General features: G+C 41.5%; 2 protein-coding genes across 6 annotated transcripts; one reads left to right on the top strand and one right to left on the bottom strand.

The window, feature by feature from the left end:
- Positions 1-60: 60 nt before the first annotated feature.
- On the top strand, positions 61-4,746 carry EXOSC3 (exosome component 3). Its single transcript, NM_001035397.2, has 4 exons — positions 61-399; positions 1,125-1,274; positions 3,047-3,198; positions 4,293-4,746. The coding sequence occupies exons 1-4, from the start codon at positions 76-78 to the stop codon at positions 4,492-4,494; spliced, it is 828 nt and encodes a 275-aa protein (NP_001030474.1). The 5' UTR covers positions 61-75; the 3' UTR covers positions 4,495-4,746.
- Positions 4,747-6,321: 1,575 nt separating this feature from the next.
- On the bottom strand, positions 6,322-19,204 carry TRMT10B (tRNA methyltransferase 10B). 5 transcript variants are annotated; one of them, XM_059889087.1, is made up of 9 exons: positions 18,240-19,204; positions 16,901-17,103; positions 16,297-16,405; positions 15,547-15,671; positions 13,055-13,207; positions 11,829-11,907; positions 11,138-11,205; positions 7,372-7,495; positions 6,417-6,768 (listed from the first exon to the last, which is right to left on the bottom strand). In XM_059889087.1, exons 1-9 carry the CDS (start codon positions 18,256-18,258, stop codon positions 6,662-6,664), a joined length of 987 nt encoding a protein of 328 aa, XP_059745070.1. In that variant the 5' UTR covers positions 18,259-19,204; the 3' UTR covers positions 6,417-6,661. The 5 variants fall into 5 exon arrangements, with proteins under 5 accessions (XP_059745071.1, XP_059745070.1, XP_024851479.1 ...); XM_024995711.2 differs by having other exon boundaries at positions 19,169-19,204; XM_024995709.2 differs by having other exon boundaries at positions 16,901-17,098; positions 19,169-19,204.
- Positions 19,205-22,483: the final 3,279 nt, after the last annotated feature.

Below are 22,483 nucleotides of genomic sequence, written 5' to 3'. Positions count from 1 at the left end.
GGAAACGGAAACTCTTGAGAGGGCTGGCGATTGGTCGCGGAGCCGGAAGCCGGAAACTGTATAGTGACGCCCGTGATGGCCGAAGCAGCGGGTGTTCCAGCGGAGTCCCTGGCTGGCTGCAGGGCGCGGGCAGCGCGGACGGTGCTGGATCAAGTGGTGCTGCCGGGCGAGGAGCTGCTACTGCCAGATCAGGAGGACGGAGACGGCCCAGGAGGTGCAGGGGAGCGACCGCTGCGCCTAAACGCCGCAGCGCGCTCCCGGGGACGCGTGGTGTGCGGCCCAGGCTTGCGGCGCTGCGGCGACCGACTGCTGGTCACCAAGTGCGGCCGGCTCCGTCACAAGGAACCCGGCAGTGGCAGCGGCGGTGGCGTTTACTGGGTGGACTCGCAGCAGAAACGGGTAAGCTGGGACTCCGGAGGGGTTGTCCGGCCGGGAGAAGGCTGAGGATACTCTTCGGAAGCACGGAAGGGGCCCTGGAGCCTTCCTCTGGTAAGGCTAGCCAAGAGCCACTAGAGTCTTGTGCTTACTTCTACAATTCTTTTAGAGGGACCGTGAACAGCTGGAACGTGGCCCTAGATGGGCGACCAGTAAAGAAACGAGCCTGGGAATATAAGGGCGCATAAGGGGATAAAGACTGTGAGACGTGGTCATTGTCTTCAAAACCCCATAGGTCAGGGAGCAACAGACTTGCCTTTCGGGGTTCCAAAGAATCAAGTTCAATGAGTGGATGTCACAGGGAGTTCAGTTTCTCTTAGAATAAGTAAGAAATTTCACATAGGAAGAAACTAACAACAGAATGGCCTTGCTTGGTTGAGGACCCCTGTATCACTGGACTCTCGCAAACAAAAGCTAGGGAGTTTCTGATAAGAATTCAGAAGAAATAAGATGATACAGACTTAAATGAACACTGTTAGAAGCTGGAAATCTGAGAGTTTTATCATGTGATTGGTTTTCTTTTAGGGAGAGTGACATGATTAGGTTTGTTGTAAGGTTTGTATTGATTTGTAAACATGGGTTTTAAAATATTTTCTAAATATTTAACTGATAAACATAACCGCTGAGCACTTGTTGAAGATGTCTTAAAAATGATTGTCATTTATGGTTGTTCTCTCATTTTTTTGTAGTATGTCCCGGTGAAAGGAGACCATGTGATTGGCATAGTGACAGCTAAGTCTGGAGACATATTCAAAGTTGATGTTGGAGGGAGTGAGCCAGCTTCCCTGTCTTACTTGGCATTTGAAGGTGCAACTAAAAGAAACAGACCTAATGTGCAGGTAACAACAGGACCTTTGGTTTCAAAAGTAGCAAATATCCATTTCCTAAACAGTCATATATCCAGAAGGCTACCGGAACTGTCTGATTTTCCTAGTGCTATTGGATGATCTTAGAGCATCTTTGTAATCACTCCAGGCTTCAAGAATTCTTTCAGATGCTCCACCTCTGGGACCAAAGCCACATACTTAGTTTACATTTGCTATGTTGGGGGATGTTTTCATCTCTGCTGAATTGAAAGGTTGTATCTGTTGTTTGTTATATCCATATACACTGGACAAAGAAGTAAGCCAGAGGCTTAGGGAGGAAGGAAGGAACAGTGGTGGAAATTGCCACATCACTCATCCGTCTTTCCTGGATGTGGGTCCTGGGACTTGTATCTCACAGTTTCAGTTACATCACTGTTTCCCAACAATCCCATTTTGCAGCTGACAAGAGAAGCAGTCTTGCTACTTCAAGTTTCAACTTGGGCTTTTCAGGTAGCATGGCCACACTCTTCCTGTCCATCCAAGCCAGAAATGTGGAGGTTTCTTTGCCTTTTCTCACTCATCCCTCGTGTCAAGTCTCTCTGATTTGCCACATGTCCACCCCTTTATGTCCATTTTGCAAGTTCAGGCCTTGGCTGTCTCTTGACTGGACTTAAGTCAGTGACCTCCTTAGTAACATCCTACCTGTACACTTCTGCCCCTTCATCCAGGCTTTTAAGAGCTGACAGCCTCTCATACCCCTTTCTGCAAAAGAAAAAGTTCTTCAAAGCCTACATATTACTATTTCCAGAGGTCTTCCCTCATCCATAATTATATCTCCATGTGGCCCTGCCTGAATTACACCGAACTATTTAAGAGCACCACTCAATTCATAATCTCCTGCTCCTGTAATGCTGTTCCCTCTGTCTGGACTGCTTTATCCTCTTCTCAACCTGTGGAACACATTCTGGTCTTTCAAGACCCAGGCTGAGCACCACTACCCCTCTGTAAAAACATCCCTAATTCTCAGTCATTTTTCTTACTTACTGGATTCAGCTGTGAATGAAGTTTGTTTACATATATATCCCCACTGCCCTCTGAAACTAAATGCTTCTAAAAGGCAGAGCATGTTCTCTCTAGTTCCTTGAGTAACCAGCAGTTGTTGGTACTTAATGAAACAAGTACCATAGTTTTTCTTCATTTCCATAGTTTTTGTCATTTTGAAGTTTAACTCTTGAAGCTTTTAAAGTAATTATTGTATGGAGAACAGTCAATGAATTGCCAGTGTTCTGTTTGCTTTGAACAATTTGCATGCCAGGGGTTGTTGCTTGTGTAGTTCCCTAAAGCAGTGCTGTGCAATAAAACTCTGTGGTGATGCTAGTGTTTTACATATGCACTGAGTATTATGGGAGCCACTAAGTCACACATGGCTATTGAGCATTTGAAATGTGGCTAATGCAACTGAAAAACTGCATTTTAAGTACATCGTTTTAATTAAATGTAAGTTTAAATAATTACATGTGAGTAGTGGCTACTGTAGTTGACAGTGTAACCCCAGTGGGCACTCTGGCTTTGCTGAGGCTCCCAGTCTGGGGATTTTCTGGGAAGGGAAGGGTGAGGGTACACGCTTTAATTTGCCTTCTTTTAGGACACAACTCCAGCAGGACTGTGAGAATCCTGGAGTGTAGTCTGTTATTTAGCCACAGAATTGCAGATGACTGGCATTGACGCCTATTGAAAACAGCCAATAGCAGCACCTGTAGCATAGTTTGCTGAGAAGAAACGATGTTTTTTAATTATCATTGTAGGTCGGAGATCTCATCTATGGCCAATTTGTGGTTGCTAATAAAGACATGGAACCAGAGATGGTCTGTATTGACAGCTGTGGACGAGCCAATGGAATGGGTGTGATTGGACAGGATGGTCTGCTTTTTAAAGTCACTTTGGGCTTAATTAGAAAGTAAGTCTGATGCTTTCCAGCTTGCCTGTTGTCTTTTATATTATACCTTCTTAGAAAGCTGACTAATCTTTGGCTATAACAATGGCTGTTATCTCTTCAAAGTTAAAATCAGTATCCATTTTAGCACAGTTGTAAACTCTTGCATTTGCATTTAGCCCCATCCTCTCAATGTGAATAGATAAAATTCAGACCTATTTGTCATTATAGTTTCTGTATTGATATGGAATCTGGACTTCTCTGCTGGTAGGCCAGTTGTTCCTTATATATACTCAGACCAAATGTGAAAACTGGCGTTCCCCCTTCTAAGTTACTTGAATACAGATGCAATTTATTATCTGTATTTTATTAATACAAAATCATATTTCTCTTATAATGGGAGCCAAATTAAGCTAGAGTGATGTGACCCTCAGACTTATGCAGACATTTACAAAAGGCTCCTGCTTTACTGTTCTTTTAATAGTTCCCAGAGGCAGATTCTCTTTGTTAGGTTTAGATCTTCACCTACCCAAAGCTATGCCCTGTTAAAGGGCTTTACTCCTAAAGCTGAGGTTCGCAGCTATCTTCCATATCTCTCTTTGCTACTTATTTTGCAGATTTGCAGAATTAGTTCAGGACATTTAAAGAAGCATGTTATTAACCAAGCAACATTTTGTGGTTTGAAAGAGTCAACACTCTCCTCCAAGTATTGAATTTAATACCTAAGAATAATTTACATGGTCAGGAAAATAAGGTTAAAGTGTTCTTTTAGCACCAGAGACAATAAAAAAGCTACAGTTCTTAAGTCTAGAATTAAGGTGCTCTGACAATGTGAAGGAAGAACTTTATATGTTTTTTTGTGAAGTTGGTGGCATAGGGAGATTGGTTTCTTTAGAGGATAGCCCACCATTGTGACCTCTGGTATACCTGTAAGTTATAAAGCTTCTTGGAAGAAAAAGGGGAGTAGATGTTTTCATGTGCCTTGTTGTTTTGCAATGATGTTGGTGGAGCTCTGAGTGACTGGGGAGAACTGCCCAAAAAAGGAGTCCCCTGAAGTAAAGTCAAGGCGCACACCCTGTCACTTAATAAAGTTTTGTTTTCTTTCCCTTCCTCACCAGGCTGTTAGCTCCAGACTGCGAAATCCTACAAGAAGTGGGAAAACTCTACCCCCTGGAGATAGTATTTGGAATGAATGGAAGAATATGGGTTAAGGCAAAAACCATTCAGCAGACTCTGATTTTGGCAAACATTTTAGAAGCTTGTGAACACATGACAGCAGATCAAAGAAAACAAATCTTCTCCAGATTGGCAGAGAGCTGAAGACCTATGTGGGCTTTTTTATGGGTCAGCTGAACCAAGAGACTGGGTTTCCTGGGGAAAAGGTTTCTCAGGTGAATTCCACATTAAATCTTCAGGAGACAAGATGTGAATGTACATATTGTCTATTATAGTGCTAAATAAAATATTTTTATAAAAAAGTTACTGGTTGCCACCCAGATTCTTATGGGTGAGAAAAATCATGAAGCCATGATGTAGTTTTTTGTTTTTTACAATAAAGTTTACTAACAGTTACTGTTACAGTTTATTTGATGTTAACTATTACTTTGCTAGAGTGTAGCTTCTGTAAGTGGAAGTGAGCATTAAGATAAAACTATTTTCTGATAGTAAAATATGTTCACCAAAGAAAATGCAGAATACATAAAAAAATATAAAGCAAACAAAAACCACCTGTAATCCCACTATTTAGTGGGTGAGTATGTAGCAGCTAACAATTATTGGTTCCAAGTATTTTGCATGGATTAATTCACTTAGTAACTGCAAAGACATTTAACTTTCTAGTTGAAGAAACTGAGGCATGGATTAACTTGGCCTACATTCTCAACTACTGTATGTGAATGTATGGTTTTCAAATTGGAACTACAGGATTATACTCTATATACCACTCCATTGTATACTTTGTCCACATTAAACAACATGTAATATATTTTGTGACTGCTATTAAAAATTCAATAGTTGTATAATATTTCATTTTCATGTTATAGGATATTTTAGATATGTGTAGTTTTTTATTGTTCTATAGATAACACTATAATGAAGGTCTCTGATTCCAAGTCTAGCCAGATCTTACTTTGTTAAAATCATTTCTGGGAAGCCAAACAAAAAACTACTTGTGGGTTTTGGAAAAAAAACGAGGTTTGTGAGGGAGTCAGAGAGGAAATTTGCATTTTAAGCAAAGCCTTTAAAGGTGAAAATGAAGCCTGACAGATGATCCAGGTCAGTGGTTCTGTTAAGAGACCTAGTTACAGACCCCTGAAGCCTATCCATAGGTTCTTTCCGATGACAGATTATAGAACACATTCAGTAAGTTGATAAAGACCAAGGATTATAGAACACATTCAGTAAGCTGATAAAGACCAAGGATTATAGAACACATTCAGTAAGCTGATAAAGACCAAGGAGCATTATGTATTCCTAAACATGTTTCCTGAAGACTGGGCCATTTGTAAGTAGTAAAAAGACACTGATAAAATATATCAAGTGATCACAGCTCTTGAGGAACTTAAATTGTGAAGGAGAGGGGACAGAGCAGAAAAGTAACCTTTTGATTCTTCTAAGATATAGAATACATTTTCTGAACTTGCTAGCAGCTAAATTAACAAGTTTACTAACCCAAACTGGCTAGAGTAACTGAAGCAACTCTACCTGACTAGGACATGAAAAAAAGGGATCACTGAGATTTAGGTTACCTAACATACTTGTGACAGATGCAATGTATTTTCTGTCTCTTCAAGTTAGACTTACAATACTGTGTGCTTTTCAATTTGACCTGTTAATCACAAGTATATATGAAGAATCTAGTTGGTACAAAGCTCATAAGGATACAAAGATACTGCCACAAATTGTTACAAGGCTACTATTAGGAAGAAAGAAACACTCACTGCCCATCCTCAGAATAGGGGAGACAAAGTAGGAGCCACACAGATGGAACAAAATGCTATGGGGGCTTAAAGCAGGGCTGTTAGGACAGGCTGACCCTGCAAAGTCTGTATAGCATATTACTGAGCTGGGGAAAATCAGCATGTTTGAGATGGCTGGACAAAGTCATGCAACTTTATGATGCCTGTGCAATGAAAATTCAACTCGTGATAGAATAATTCTTACTTGATTATTTAAGCTACTCTTAGGAGTAGCTATTTCACAAATAGATGTACAGAAGATGAATTAACACATCCAAAGCCATGTAGTCTTAGGGCTAATTCATTGTTATGTAAACTTTCTAGTTAGTCAACATGTATCTGGGCACTTCCTGTGAGACAGGCACTATGGGAGATACAAAAGAGCATAAAATGTGGTCCCTCTTCATCCCAGTGAACAGCCAAGATGTCAAGTAAAGGCCAATGAGTACTACCACCATCTTCTGCTCTGCTCTTTGGTCAAGACAACTCCAGCAACTTCACCTCCTGCAGCTGCCTCCTTAGGCTCTCTATCATTCCACTGAGTTCCGAAGAACATAGCCTTTTCTGGAAGAAACTCCTTTCTTCAATGCTTCAGGCCAGTTTTGAGTCTCAAAGTAAGTAGACAGGATATCAAACACTGTTAGAAGGGTAAACAGAAAACAAAGGGACCACACAGAGGAAAAAAGAGAATTAGTATATGACTAACAAGGAAAAAAGTGTTCTGGAATATTTCAATCAACAGATCTACTCCACCACATATGGTACCACCTATGTCTCCTGGGGAGACAGGCAAAGACAAAGGCCCTGCTTACCTACAAGGATCTCAACCTACATTGAGAGATACAGGCCTGTGAATGGACAATGCTGCAGCAGAGAGGGACACAGTACAATGGGAACACAACAGAGGGGCCTGACATGGCCTGAAGGGGAAGGGAGCAGCCAAGATGCCTGTGAATGGAATCATGAAGGACAAACAGGAATTCACTGTTCGGTGACAGGCTGAAGGCATGGCATACTAGGACAAAGAAACAATTTCAACCATCTGTAACACAGTTGGGAATAGGAAGAAAATGCAAAATGCCTCTGAGAGGCCAGGATACCTGTCACAAAGTGCATACAATAAAGTCCAAGCACATTAGTCACATGGGAGGCTGCTTCAAGGACCATTTATACTTAAATACAATGTAAAGAAGCAGTAGCATAACTAACATATATTAAGCATGGGCCATGTGAGCAGTACCTTGATTGATGGTCAGTATCTCTGAATGATAGTTCTTCCCATTCTGGCATTTGACCATATATTCCTGGATTGGTAAGCGGGCAGTCTTAACAGAGTGTTCTTGGGCCTTCTGAAATGTCACCTTCTGTAAATCACAAACATTTTTCTTATAAAAATAATACATGAAGTTATTCTCAATGTAATATGCAGCAGAGCAAATTGTGAGAATTCTCATTTACCATTTACATCTGTAATCATAATTAAATGATGTGTATTAAAAAAATAGAAAGGAAGAAACTGCAGATAATGAGTATTTCTGGCAAGTAAGAAATGGCTTATGCAGCAATAACCCACTTATTTGGAAGCCATTTATCTGCTAGCTTCTACTTGCGGCTACTTATCAATACAACCAAGAAGGAAGGAAGTAAAAAGAGGCATATCTGCAGTCACAATCTGCATCCAAAAATCCAAGCAGTCTAATCAACCAGAGAACATTACTGGCCCGAATTCAGTAAGATCCAATTCTGGATATCTGGAGTTGTCAGCCACCGCCAACTGGTAGCAGCAAATTAGAAATGAGGAGACGGGATTCAAGTTAATTACACCACTAGCAACAAGACAGCATTAAGGTATAAGAACATACAGCCCGATACAGCCCGATGAAAAGGCAAGGTTCTGAAAACTACAAAAAGGAGACAGAACTCAAAAAAATCCAACAATCCGAGGTCATTTAGCTTCAGAGTACTGAGGCCATTAAGCATTACAGTACAGTTATTAATGTCCCTTAAAGATGTCCCTGAGTCATGGACTGAGTTTAAATTATACTCACTACCTTTTAAGAAGATCCAGGAAAGTCATCTACATATTTGGAATCTCAGGATTAAAGTTTTAGATTACTGAGAAAATTAGCATACTCAGGTTTGAAAGGGACCTTGATAGTCAACTATTCCACTTCAACCACCCATTCAATGTTTGTCTATTCTCTATGACCTCGTTCCCAGGTGGCCTCTGGCTTTAAATGGACAACTCTTGTGACAGGGAGTTCATGCGTCCTGGGGTAACCCATTCCAATTCTGATAGTAGCAGTTAATAGGAAATCTTGATATTGAGGCACATTTTCTATTTCCTCTGAGACTTCTGGTCATTTGTTCTAGTTCTTTTCCTCCAGAGCCATACCAGGCAAGTCAAATGGCCCTTCCACAGGACAGCCATTCAGATACTCAAAGGCAGGGATCGTGCCCTATGAATCCTCTCATCTCCAGGCTGACAGTCTCAGTTCTGTCAACTTTTCCTTGACCATGATTTAGTTTTGAGTCCCTTCATTATTCAGGTCAACCTCTTCTGAACTTGTTCTAGCTTGTCAATGTCTTTTCATTTATCATCCCATATTGACTGACCACTGTGGGTGTGGTCTAAAGAACTGGAACAGCATAGAGCAGGCCTAGCACCTTCCTTCTTCTGACACTGGACTACTAGCCTCTCAGATTCACATGAAACACGGTTCCAAGAAAGACCTTCCAAAAATGTTTTAAGTGATGCAATTTGGATGAAATAAAGGTACAGCTACTCAAAGGACTTCTTTGAAAGTTAACAACCTCTTGCATATATGAGCTGTGATTATTAAAGTCTACTCCATTATTTTATAATTACTTTGAACTAGAGTACACAGGAGGAGACTTGGATGCTGCCCTGAAGGAGTTTACAGTCTAGTTTCTGTTCTCTGAACACTTAAAGATAAAATGATTCCCCTTGAATAAATGCTGTTCTTAGTATATTTCTGTGATGGAGGAAATGGCAACCCACCCCAGTATTCTTGCATAAAGAATCCTATGGACGGAGGAGCCTGGTGGGCGCTGTCCATAGGGTTGCAGAGTCGGACACGACTGAAGCGACTTAGCATGCATGCATGCATTGGAAAAGTAATGGCAACCCACTCCAGTGTTCTTGCCTGGAGAATCCAAGGGACAGAGGAGCCTGGTGGGCTGCCATCTATGGCGTCACACAGAGTCAGACACAACTGAAGCAACTTAGCAGCAGCAGCAGTGAAGGAGCCAAACTCTTAAGTAGCAACCAGAAAGTTCTATACCTTTGACAAATCTTCGTACCAGTTATTTTTCAGTTTAAATGTTGGTGGAAAATAAAGAGGACAGTGTGTTACATTTGTGCATCTATATATTACACACTGCTCACTGGCCCTCTAGAACTGTATGCTTCAAAAAAGGGGCTGTCACTCTGCTGCAGGAGATGCACTTTGCTGTTCTGTCTTTTTAATCTTTTTAACCTAAAATAGCCCCCATAGCCATATCAGGTTTCATTACACTGACTTCTTTGAAAGTCTGGTCCAGTTGTCTTATAGAATGTCTCACATCCTAGGTCTGTTGATGATTAAATTCAGTTTAAACATTTTCTAGTAAGAATACATCACAGGTGAGATTCCATCATAAGGAGGTACTTGCCACCACTGGGGATTCTGCTTGATCATTTGTTAAGATGGTGAACTCCAGATCACTCCATTTTAAGGGTACACTTTTGCCTTTCTAATCCGTGGGCTGCTACTTTGAGACCACATGAATAGTTAGTTCCCTCACAACCTTTCTTTCAGTCAGTTCCCTGAATCAATGATTACACTGGGAGTGACAAAATGGCGACTTTTCAATTCTATTATTCGTTTCTCATTTATTAGCTGACATTCTTTACAGCGCTCCCCTACCCCTACCTCCTGTCCATATTTTAAGACTATCATTATGGAGTCGTGGAACACTGACTTTTTTTAGAATAAATGCAGTACAGTTAAATATCATTTGTGTTAAATATGTGTATGTATCTCACATACATATGAAAAAATACACTCTTATACATGAAAAAATATATTAATTTAACATGCCCATAAACCCATAAATACATACTTGTGTGGTCACAGAATATATCAAGAGATACACAAGAAAACCATGGCTGCCTCACACTGCAGACGCTGGGCGACAAAGATGAGAGATAGACTTATTTTTCGCTGTGCTCCTTTTTGTACATTTTAACCATTATATCATTATTTACATCTACAGAATATCCTAATTATTAAGCATACAAAATTATCTCAACAAATATTTGTATAATAGAAGTGTGTTTCAAAACTCCAATTATTCTCATAAAATTCAAATTCAACAAAAGAAACCTGGACAATTCTACTGCGGTTGAGATTATGGGTAAGACGTCTGTCAACAGGGAAGATGATCCAAGAAGGAACAAACTACTGTTTCAACAAAGAACAAATAATTGGTAAGAATGTTGAAAGCTTCCCTGGTAGGAACTTCCCTGGCAGTCCAGTGGTTAAGCCTCCTGGCTCCCAATGCAGGGGGCCTGGGTGTGAGCCCTGGTCAGGGCACTAGATCTCACGTGCCACAACTAAAGATCTCATGTGCCACAATTAAGATCTGGTACAGCCAACCATTTTTTTTTTTTTAAACAAATTCCTTGGTCAAGATCAGAGTAATCCCTACAGAACTGAAGATAAGAAAATAAGAAAGGAATTCAATAATGGCTATTTATGTAATTACCAAATACTCCCCACTCTAGTCCCTGACTGGATTCTGTCAGGTATCAGGATTGTTAACATTGGTGATAAGAGAGGGAACTTGGCAAGTAGGAGGGTCAACCTAGATAGAGTAGGCTCTTTATTCCTACTCCTTCTGGATTCTCACGTCTTTTGGGTGCGATTACGACAGGGCAGGTGCCTCTAAAAGAAAGCTTCATTTTTCAAAATGCAGTTGTCAGGCCTAAAATGTACACTTACCTTCTGAATGCTTTCATCCACAAGTCCACCAAGGATGTAAACTTTGTTTAGATCAACATTTTCAAGAGCTAATGAAAAAATAAAGGCCATTAAGATTAATCTGTTTTATAATTTCTAAATCCAAAGATTGTAAAAGGAAAGAATTTATTAATGATAAAAAGTAGAAATTTAATGAAATAGGAAATGAAAAGAGAGTAGATTTGCTAATCCCCTGGAAAGTTCAATTAAATAGATAAACCACTGGCATATCTAATCAGATAGGCAGACTCAGATCACCATCAGGATTCAGAAAGGAGATAAAATTTCAGAGAAATATAAAATAATTAGACAACTACTGAGATCAACTTAATAAAAGTGAAAATTATGTGAAATAGATAATTTTCAGGGAAAAAAAAACTTATCTGACATTGATCCAAAAAGAGTCAATGCAAGGAGGTGACCAGGAAAACTCAGGAGGATTACCAAGTAGCTTACAAGGTCCAACTGAGGATGGAGACCCTAAATCTGTGCAGCTTTGTACACATGGCAGGACAAATACAATGTATCCAGTGAGGTCTCTATCCATAAGAGGTGTGCAATTAACGTTCATTCCTTTTTTACCTTGGATACACCATGGGTGGCTTTAACAAATTCTGACACCAGGAATAATGAAATAAAGGGCTAAGAAGCAATGACTGCATAAAGAACATACCATGGTCTGAGTCCGGAGTCAGGTACACAAGGGTTTCCAGAGGAAATAAACTAAAGCAGTCTTCTTCTGTTCTGTCTAGCTGAAAAATGTAAACAATCCAATGTAGCGTTAACTAGATTAAGACACAGCCCACACTGCAGCACCCAGTCACTTACAGAGCACGCAGTGGTTTCTATCAGGCCTGGCTCCAGGTGCTCCAAGGGGATACATGTCTGACAACCTGTTCTCAGAAAGGGCTCAGTTGGGGAGCAGAAGTAGAAAGGCACAGACATTCAACCTTACAAAATGAGACAGAAAGTGGTAATGAGGCCCTGACACACAGGGAGCACGCCCTGGGACTACAGAGAGAGAATGACAGCACCAGCAACGACCTTGTAGTGAAGGGAATGCTGGAACTGGGTTTCTGAAAAGAGGTGAGACTGACACAGACAAAAGGAAAAGGTATTCAAACTGGAGAGAATCATCTAAGAAAAGCACGAAGACAGGAAAGCAAGAGGGCTGAACTACACGGGCCTTAGAGTGGATCTGTTTGGCTCATATGCAGGAATCACAAAACATGTACAGAGAAATAAAGCTGGGAATGGCGCATTACAGGAGGGATATGAGGTAACAGCACCATGACTAATTGGGCAGCAATGCAAACAGCACTTTTCACACCTGGGGCCTCCGAGGACCTCCCTGGGAAAGGTCACACTACTCAGTCTCAGCTACACGATGCAAACACACAAGGGCACTTTTAGAGTCACTTCTTAGGCACTGATCTAGATTCCTACCTGTATACCAATGTCTACATTTAAGAGATCCTAAGGAAAGTACTGAAAATAACTTAATACTCCCTAAAACTCATCTTAAATCCATATTACTTCCATAAGGATTCTCTCTTCCCCTCAAAACTCATGTTTCCAAATTCTGCACTTTAAGAACAAGGAGTCATGGCATTTCCCTAAAACATTCCTGGAATGCAGTCTAGTATAAAATACACCAGATACAAAATACAGCCCTAGATACTGGTAATACTAGTTTTCCAATGCAGTGGGAAGGATGAAAATTTTTAAATATAAGAACCGATGAGAGGTTCTAAATTTTTTAAGACTGTAATAGTGAAAATATATAAATTATATAAAATTTTTTTACATCAAAATATGAAAAAGTTAAAAAACTTACTATTATCTCCTCCAACCTACTTTTCAAATGACAATTCAAATAATATGCAAAATAAGGCTTACCAGATAACTGGAAAATCCATCATTCATCCTCAAACACTCTTCATACAGGGGGCTGTCTGTGGTGAACCCAGTGAGGTAGATCCAAAATGGCCTGTCAGCTTTCTTATTGGAACCATACAACCTTCGGATCTGTCCAGCCAGTCTACTTAATTCCTTCAAAGTAAGGATAACTTAGGGTAGTAACATGCCCACTCTTTCTAAATTCATTATCAACAAATGGTTACTGAGTAAGTTCACTGAATACGACTCTGGGAAAGCTCATGAAATACAATGGCCCCTTTTACTCCACAAGTGCGTACACGTATGTATGCACTTGTGTTACATCCCATGGCATCATACCTTACAGATGAAAGTCAAGGTAATGATACCAGCCCAGAAATAGTCAGTTAATGAAAAAACTAAGACCTCTCCCTCCTTCTAGACTGGCTAATACATACATATATATACATGTGTATATATATTTATTTTAGCTTTTTAAAAAACTTCTATTGAAGTATAGCTGACGTCCAATATTGTATTAAGTTTCAGGTGTACAGCAAAGTGAATCATTTATACCTAAACCCACTCTTTTCTAGACTCTTTTCCCATATAGGCCATTACAAGATATTGAGTAGAGTTCCCTATGCTATACAGTAGGTCCTTGCTGATGCTACTGCTGCTAAGTCGCTTCAGTAGTGTCCAACTCTGTGCGACCCCATAGATGGCAGCCCAGCAGGCTCCCCCGTCCCTGGGATTCTCCAGGCAAGAACACTGGAGTGGGTTGCCATTTCCTTCTCCAACTCATGAAAGTGAAAAGTGAAAGTGAAGTCACTCAGTCGTGTCCGATTCTTAGCAACCCCATGGACTGTAGCCTACCAGGCTCCTCCATCCATGGGATTTTCCAGGCAAGAGTACTGGAGTGGGGTGCCATTGCCTTCTCTGACAGTAGGTCCTTATTAGTTATCTATTTTATACATAGTAGTGTGTATATGTCAATCCCAAACTCCCAATTTATCCTTGCCCCTCCCTTTACCCCATGGTAACTGTAAGTTTGTTTTCTATATTTGTAACTCTATTTCTCTTTTAGCTTTTATCAAAAAGCTTACCATGTGATATTTACTATTTATTAAAAAGAGGTTAGATTACTGTATAGGCATTTTTATACTCCCTCAGGTAAACTTGGCACATTCTCCCTAACTCCAGGAAATGTCATAGGTTTGGAATTTTTAACTTTCCATCCTGATTCAGAGACATAACCCTTATAGAAAGGTTATTTCACAATCTGGCCTGACTTGGTTCAGTACAGGAAAAAATAAAAACACACACAAGAAACCTTAGGCTTTGATTTAATCTGATATCTCAATGAATACAAACAGTAGAAAATTCTTGGTTGACCTTTTCAGTGGGCTATAGTTAGAGGTTTCCTGGAAGAATCTCAGATACTAATTTCTCTGAAAAACATGGAGACACTAGCACGTACAACAGGGACGATGGGAAACAAAGATGCGTTTTAAGGTATAAGGCCCAAAAGCAAGGTCCAATACTGTGTGCCACTTTGTTATCTGGTGAAAATGAGAGGGCTGTGAAGGGCTGAGCTGCAAGTTCCTCTCCAAATTCTGCTGCCACTGATAAGGTGCACAAGCTAAACAATTCTTTTTTATCAAAGGGATTCCTCTGATAAAGGGTTCCTGTTTATCCCTGAATGCGTGCATGTGTGCTAAGTCCCTTCTGTCATGTCTGACTAGCTGCGACCCCATGGACTGTGTCGCAGGCTCCACTGTCCATGGGATTCTCCAGGCAAGAATACTGGAGTAGGTTGCCATGCCCTCCTCCAGGGCATCTTAATGGGTTTCAATGCTCCTGCCAACCCACAGCATTATTCCAACAAATCAATCAATCTTCCTGCAGAAACCTATAAAGTATGACCCCTGGCTATTTATTCTGTTCCCGAACGCAATCCCATGTGGCCCAAATGTTGTGCAGTATCATGCTCCTTTCCGGATGAGTACATGTGACTGTTATCAATCTTATCTGTCTGGTGTGGAGTGTTGTGTGTTCAGCCACCCGCAGAATCCTAGGGCGAAAAGCCATCCTTCACCAACAGGGCTTTACAAAACACTTACAGTGTAGCAAGACCTCCCACCAGGTAATCTCCCCACAACATGCAACCAGGCAAACATTCCTCTCCCTAGCAGAAAGCCAAAGATTTCCCTGGACAATTACACCTGAAAGGCTCCTTCTAGACTTGGGACACCATGAACACAGTGGCAAATGCGTTGGGTTTAAAACAGAATATAAGGCAAAAAATCTTAAACTAAACCAAAGGATGTCTATTCTCTTCCTATTTACAATAGCCCTCTTGGAACTGAGTAGCCATGTGTAGAAAACTAAGCACATTTCCTGGATTTCTAGAGAATCCTAGAGACTGGAGCTGGTCATGCTCTTTGTAAAAGCTGCTCCCACCTGAACCTCTCTCATGTGAGCAGCCATTCAGAGTTCAGTGGATGCTTTACCTTCTTAGACATGTGGTTAGTCATACTCAAATCGATACAGAGTCTTGGGCCTGAGTGCTTGGCTTCCAAAAGTCTTTCCTTGATTAGGGATCTCAGAAAACGTTTGCTGTGCTGCGGGTAGATGCCTAGGGTAAGAAATACCAGAAAGGAATAAAAGTGGAAAAGCAGAAAAATATTATTCAGTAAGAACTAAATCTCCTCAGCCAGGTGAGTACTTTTTGCATAAGAAGAGAAACTGGAAGCTCATACAAGGTATTCATTCATTAGGCAGTGTAGGTATCGCAGAACAGTGAAGTCAGTGCTCTGAACACACTGCTGGATCTAAGGCAGAGTTCAGTTTGTTTATTTATTACCTATATGATCTTGGGCATGTTATTTAACTGCTTTGAGCCTCAATCTCTTTGCTGAGAAAATGAGGATAATAAAAGTCCCCTTATGGTAAACCAGGTAAAATTCTTAGCAATGAACCTAGTACACAGTCCTGAATAAACATTAGCTGTTGTTAGTATCATTCCTTCTACTTCTGAGCTTATAAACACATATATGCACTAGACTGCCTATATGTGAAAGGCAGTCTTAAATTTTGCTTTCTTTGATACTCTGATTCCCGACAAAATAGAACAATAGGTCATATCTCCCAGATGTTTTTACTTAAAAACAATATCCCCACTCTTCCAGGAACAAGCAGATACCAGTTTGCTAACAAATAAATATACTAATAATTACACGAACAATCTAATTTACCGTTACCTGAATTTTCTACACGGTTGGCTTTTCGTCTTTCTTTTTCTTGTTTTCTTTTACTCTTCTTTGCCGCAACTATCTTTTCCCAGTGCCTCTGCTTTCTTTGGACATTTTTCTTATGTTATCCAGAAAACAAAATTGTTTGAGAACTTCATAAGCACCAAAAAGGAAAATGAATATTAGAAATAGTTACTTATTTTTCAAATTTAGATATAGGATTAGGAGAGAAAAGCGGTGTTAGTCTTAAAAACAAAAATGGCCTAGATTGTGTTTAGAGAAAGCAGAACCCCAGAAAAGAGAAGTGGCATGGCCAAGAAAGCAGAACCCCAGAAAAGAGAAGTGGCATGCCCAAGGTCACAGTAAATTTGTTAGGAACAGGGTTGAGATTTCCTGACCTTTCTGAGGTATACAAAGATTCCTCTTGAACTTAATTTACTTTTTCTATGATCCAAATGAAATTAAACCTTAAACCAGGTAACATGAAACTCATCCCTTGGAATACACCTAACTCATTCCCAATCTTCTCGTTACCAGGATCTATCCTTGAAATACGGCCTCTGGGACATTTCATCATCTCAAAGCCTGTGACCTGGCAACTCGTTCCACTCACCGAGCACCACGCTGCACTGCCTGTGGGCAGGGTCTCTTGCTCCCAATGCTCACATCCCACATCAATCTGTAGAAGCTGGAAGCTCTCAGAGACACCATCTTCACCTGGGTCATCTAGGGTGATTTCGTGCTCCTGCAGCACCCGTGACTCTGTTTTCTGAGCACTCCCTTCCAATTTCCAGTCCATGCGTTTAGTCCTCTGTCCTTGTCACCCAGATTAGAAAAAGGAACTATTATACTTGCAGAAGTATTTCCCTATATCCAAGTGACAAATAGTGTTAAAGTGTGTAAAATACTAACACAGAAAAAAGCATGTGTGTCTTCTAGAGAAATATGTAAGCGCAGAAACCTTTCAGTAGTAAGGAAGCCAAATTTCCTCTTTAGAAGACAGGCATGACCCCTGACACCTCCAAGCAATAATTATTCACTGCTGCAGTGACATCAGTTCATTTTCTTTGGAATGCGTGTATGAGTTGAGGGTGAGACAGAGATGGTAAAACCTACCTATCCCATTACGTTTCCATTTTTAAAAACCATTCTTTTAGCAAATATTTACTAAGCACCTATGCTATGCAAAGTCCTATACTAGAAACACCCTGGAAGGTTTAGAGCTGGCCAAAAATTATGGTAAAGAGCAGCCCAAATCCCACCAAGGATTCTAAGGTGCTGGTGATGTATCAGAATTCACTTTTCAAATCTACATATTCCCTCCTCTGACTTACATATTACTGCAGCAGAAAGCCATAGTCATAGAGGAAATGGGTAATATCCATCAGAAGAGTTGAGGTAGAAAAATACGAAGAATTATTGTTACAGCACACTTAACTAGTGTAATAATTTCAAAGTGGTGTTCAAAATCCCTGAGGAAGATATGTAAAAAAAGTGCTCTAGTCTAGAGGCAAGTGGCAGATTAAGAATGCTATAACCATTGCTCATGGCTACTCCTCTGAGTCCAGTGTGCTACCAACATAATAGGAAACGTGTATCTTTGAAAAAGTAAATCTCTGTAATGATCCATTGAAATTAAAATGGAGTAAGAGTTCAGGCAGACAAAAATGGAATTGGGTGGCCACTGAAGATCTGGTCTCAGACAAGTCTCTGCACCACTGAGAACTTGAACTTTCTTTGAACTGTACCAGACCCCCAAGGACACTATCAGTCATATTCAGAATAACACCAGCCAGCTGCAACCCTACAGTCTCAAGATCTCCTTTCATAACTATGCAACCATTTCAGACCTTAACCAATCCTTACTAATAAGCACCCTTATTTCTTGCCAGCTCCAATTATAATTCATGACAAGTAACTCATGTAACTAACTGTAACCTTGCAGTTTTTACCTTTATAAGGTTCTCCCATTTTGTTGTCTGGTGGAACACACTTCAGGTGCTTCCTGATTTTATGTCTCCCGTGCTACACTCCTCAATTTGGCTAGAATAAAACTCTCTTCTATTCCTATTATAGATTGCTTATTGATTATTTTCCTGAACACTTACAATGGCCTACACTGATTGTTATTGATCATCTATTGTTGTCTGAACTATCTGGTCTACTTGCTGTTGACCAATACTTGCTATATTTATGTTTCTTAAATATACTAAGGATATAGCACCTTAGGGTCTTTGCACTTGCTGTTTTTTCTACCTCAATTCTCTTCCCCTGGATAATTATATGACTACTACCTTTCTCACTACATTCCAATTTTCCCTTTCCAACATGGCACACATCTTACTTATTTTTTGGTCTGAACGTCCCCACTCCTATAAGTGTTATGTTTGTATTGTTCACTATATCCTCTATGCCTGGAAACAGGCTTCGTACATAACAGACGCTCAGTAAAGACTTGCTGAATTAATAAATCCTCCACTCCACCCCCATCTCTGAGTTGACGGAGGCCTCAGAACTTTTCTAACCCATGTTGCACCTGATGAATATATCCCTGGGCGCTAAGTGATGGACCAGCCTCTGAACTCTTCTCTTAGTTTTTCATTCTAGGTTTTAGCTACCAAAGTCGGCTCTCCTCCTCTGGCACCTTCAGCACTAGAACACCCTGACCCCAAGCTCGAAGAGTACCCCGACGTAGGCCCCGTATGGCCCACAGGCTGCGAAAGCGACGGGAAGCAGAAAGGACCATCATCAAGAGTTTGGCGCCACACAACTGCAGGGCGAGCGCCTGCTTCCCAGGCTTCTGCCACACGGTCAAAGGAGGCGGCTATCAGAGGCCCGACCCTCATGCCCGATTCCTCCCACAAATACATGCCCTACGTACCTGAACCAGTCTCCTCCCGCGGCGGAAGCGGCACTCACCAAGTCCCGCCTCCGACTCCACTTCCGGTTCCGGCCCCACGCCGACTAGCATTCTGGGAGTTGTCGTTTTCAGCCTGGCTGGTCGGTGTGCGGCGAAGGCTCGGGCTTAGGATGCCAAGCGCATGGTGGCACTAAGGAGCTGCGTCCCGCTGCAAGGTTCCTGCGCCTCGCTGAGCCTCGATTTCCTTGCCTGTTCGCTGGGGATACAATCCCAGCCGCTTGCCGACCGCACAGCGCTGCTGCAGATGACCAGGCGCTTTGATGGCTGTTAGGGTCTGAACTGTGGTGTTGGAGAAGACTCTTGAGAGTCCCTTGGATTGCAAGGAGATCCAACCAGTGCATTCTAAAGGAGATCGGTCCTGAGTGTTCTTTGGAAGGAATGATGCTAAAGCTGAAACTCCAGTACTTTGGCCACCTCGTGTGAAGAGTTGACTCATTGGAGAAGACTCTGATGCTGGGAGGGATTGGGGGCAGGAGGAGAAGGGGACGACAGAGGATGAGATGGCTGGATGGCATCACCGACTCGATGGACGTGAGTCTGAGTGAACTCTGGGAGTTGGTGATGGACAGGGAGGCCTGGCGTGCTGCAATTCATGGGGTCGCAAAGAGTCGGACACGTCTGAGCGACTGAACTGAACTGAAAGTCTGAACACAGCGAAACTGGACTGAAACCAGACGTGAACCACCCCTCATCTGGCATCCTGGGGCCTTGCCTTCCCCAAAACCAGCAGAGCCCTTGGGATGACACAGTTCCTCTCACCACAATCTGGTCATCCAGGATAACAGATATCCTAGCTTGGGCAGATCACAAATGAATCTAGCCTCTGGCCACTCTCCCTCCTTCATCTCATCTCACAAATCCACAGGGAAACTGACTCTCAGAAACCTAAAGTGTCTTGTCCAAGCCTTGGCCTGATAAAAACTATCAGCCACTCTTTATTTTTGCAGTCTTAGATGTCTCATCCTTTTGAGAGACCCTACCCTGAATGAGCCTGAAATATCTACTGTCCAAGAAACCACAGCCTTGTTGGATCTGTCCTTGGCCCCACAGTTTTCCTCTTTTCTTTCCACAACTTCTCCAGCACCTCCCACTCCCAGTCCAAGCCTTAATCCATCCTTTATCTGCCAGTGGAACAACTTGTAAAATACTGAAACCAAACATGATTTCCTCCCTCAGAAGGCTTTTTTCTGAAACCCAGCTCTAAAGTCTCTTCTTTGCTCAGAAGTTGGCCTTGGCTTTGTACTCAGCAGGACTTGAAAATTGGCTAAAATGGTCTTCAGTGGCTCCCACACCTACCAATCCATGCACCTTGCACTCAGCTGTACTGAACACCTTTCCTGTGAGCTCATGGCCACTTCCCCACAGAAAAGAGCACTTGGCTGGTGTAATTGCCCACCCTGCTCCGCCCCCATCCATTTACCAGATGACTATGTGTGTCCCGTACTCCCTCTCAGTGGTTTCCCTTTGTACTTGAAGGTAAAATTGAATCTTCCTAAGACCTTGCACAGTCTGGTTCCTGGATGCCCCTCCAACTTTATCTTTCACTCTTCTTCCAGCCTGCTGTGTTCCAGTCACATCCATCTTGAAATGATTAAAACACACAAAATGTTTCAATGATTTAAACAGTACTTTGCAAGTACTGTTCCCTTTTCTCTCACTTTTTAAATGCCTGGCTCCTTCTTACCCTTTCGGTTTCAGCTTAAACCTTCCCTCCTCAGAGAGACCTTTACTGATCCCTGCTAGGGAAGATAGGCTCATCCCAGCCGCATCTTGACACTCTTCATTTTGTTTATTTCACCTTCACCTATCATATATCTTTTTTCTGTCTTCCCTGATAATACATCTATCATGTAAATGATTATATTCCCAGTGGCACTGCACAGTGAATATTCGTCAACAGGATAAACAAATGAGTGATTTTTCACCTTTCCTGAGAATAACTTACCTTCCTATCTACTAAACCCAGGACCTGACACAGAGTAGCTACTCAACAAATACTTCTTGACATACTGGTTCTATAATTAATGCTGCCGCCTACAGGAAGCGTTCCCTGATCACCAGGATTCAAGACCTGATTGCATTGAAGTCCTGAGCTCCTTCCCTAAGCTTGTGAATACATGGATTGTGTTCACATAAATTGGTCATGTAGCTCTTCATAGATGTCTGCTTGTGAAAGTATTCAAGTTCTGTTTAACATCATAACAATTTTTATTATTTCGATGTCCTGTTGTTCCTCCCTTTCATGGTCATGAAACCACTTCAAATCTGTTCTCAAGAGCCTTATTTAAATTTTGTTCAAAGTATTCTGTGAAAAGAAACAGGCCTCTAAGAAAATAAATCTTGTCCTGGCACAAGTACTGATTAACTGGTTACTAGTTAACAAGTAACTGATAACAGGTGATGGGAAGATTCTCCTCCCTTCTCCCCCAATACTGCTTTCCTTCTGATTGGCAAGAGCTTGGGTATGTCACTTAACACCCCCACCTTTGCTCTGCTTTTGCTGGGTGAAGGAGAGGAATTAGGAAGCCTCAGAGGAGAGAGCACACTGAGCTCAAAACTAATCAGGAGCCCCACAGGGGTTTGAATAAACTCTGATAGCCCAAAGTCAGTGTCTAAATTATCTTTGGCCTGGACAGAGAAGTCGAGGGGAAAGGCATCCTAAGGGTATCTAGAAATCAGTTTTCCTGGAAACAAAATGCAGGAAAGGATTTCAGATGGGGAGAAGCATCCATAAACTTTGGGGATGATTACTAACTTTTATTGACCATTTACTAGTTTTTACCACGCAAAGTAGGCACTATTAATATCTCTGATATTCAGAATAGAAAACCAAAGCGCTGATAAGTTAGGTAGCCATGTCGAATCAAGGTCCCACCAAGATTAACAGGGATTAACTGGCTCAACTGGAATTAGTGAGAAAGGTACGGGATATATTTCTTTTGCTGTAATATTAGTCTTTAAAAGGCAAATCTAGATTCAGGATTTTAATATTTGCCTTTTTAGCTATTTAAAATGAATAGAAGTGACCTAAGTGAAGTGAAAGTCGCTCAGTCGTGTCTGACTCTTTGCAACCCTATGGACCATACAGTCTATGGAATTCTCCAGGCCATAATGGAGTAGACAGCCTTTTCCTTCTCCAGGGGATCTTCCCAACCCAGGGATCAAATCCAGGTCTCCTGCATTGCAGGCAGATTCTTTACCAGCTGCGCCACAAGGGAAACCCAAGAATACTGGAGTGGGTAGCCTGTCCCTTTTCCAGCAGATCTTCCTGATCCA

This window comes from Bos taurus, chromosome 8, assembly GCF_002263795.3.
Source record: "Bos taurus isolate L1 Dominette 01449 registration number 42190680 breed Hereford chromosome 8, ARS-UCD2.0, whole genome shotgun sequence".
Taxonomy (NCBI): Eukaryota; Metazoa; Chordata; class Mammalia; order Artiodactyla; family Bovidae; genus Bos; species Bos taurus.
Note: the sequence above shows the minus strand (reverse complement) of the source record. Positions and strands in the feature narration are given on the sequence as shown.

Bases quoted from the DNA above. Each gene is read 5' to 3' on its own strand.
- TRMT10B (XM_059889087.1), bottom strand. The intron at 16,406-16,900 runs GTGAGTGGAACG...GGATAACATAAG, and splicing joins GCAGTGCAGCGTGGTGCTCG to AAAAATGTCCAAAGAAAGCA. The intron at 7,496-11,137 runs GTAAGTGTACAT...TGTGATTTACAG, and splicing joins TGGATGAAAGCATTCAGAAG to AAGGTGACATTTCAGAAGGC.
- EXOSC3 (NM_001035397.2), top strand. From the start codon at position 76: ATGGCCGAAGCAGCGGGTGTTCCAGCGGAGTCCCTGGCTGGCTGCAGG. The intron at 1,275-3,046 runs GTAACAACAGGA...TTATCATTGTAG, and splicing joins GAAACAGACCTAATGTGCAG to GTCGGAGATCTCATCTATGG. The intron at 3,199-4,292 runs GTAAGTCTGATG...CTTCCTCACCAG, and splicing joins ACTTTGGGCTTAATTAGAAA to GCTGTTAGCTCCAGACTGCG.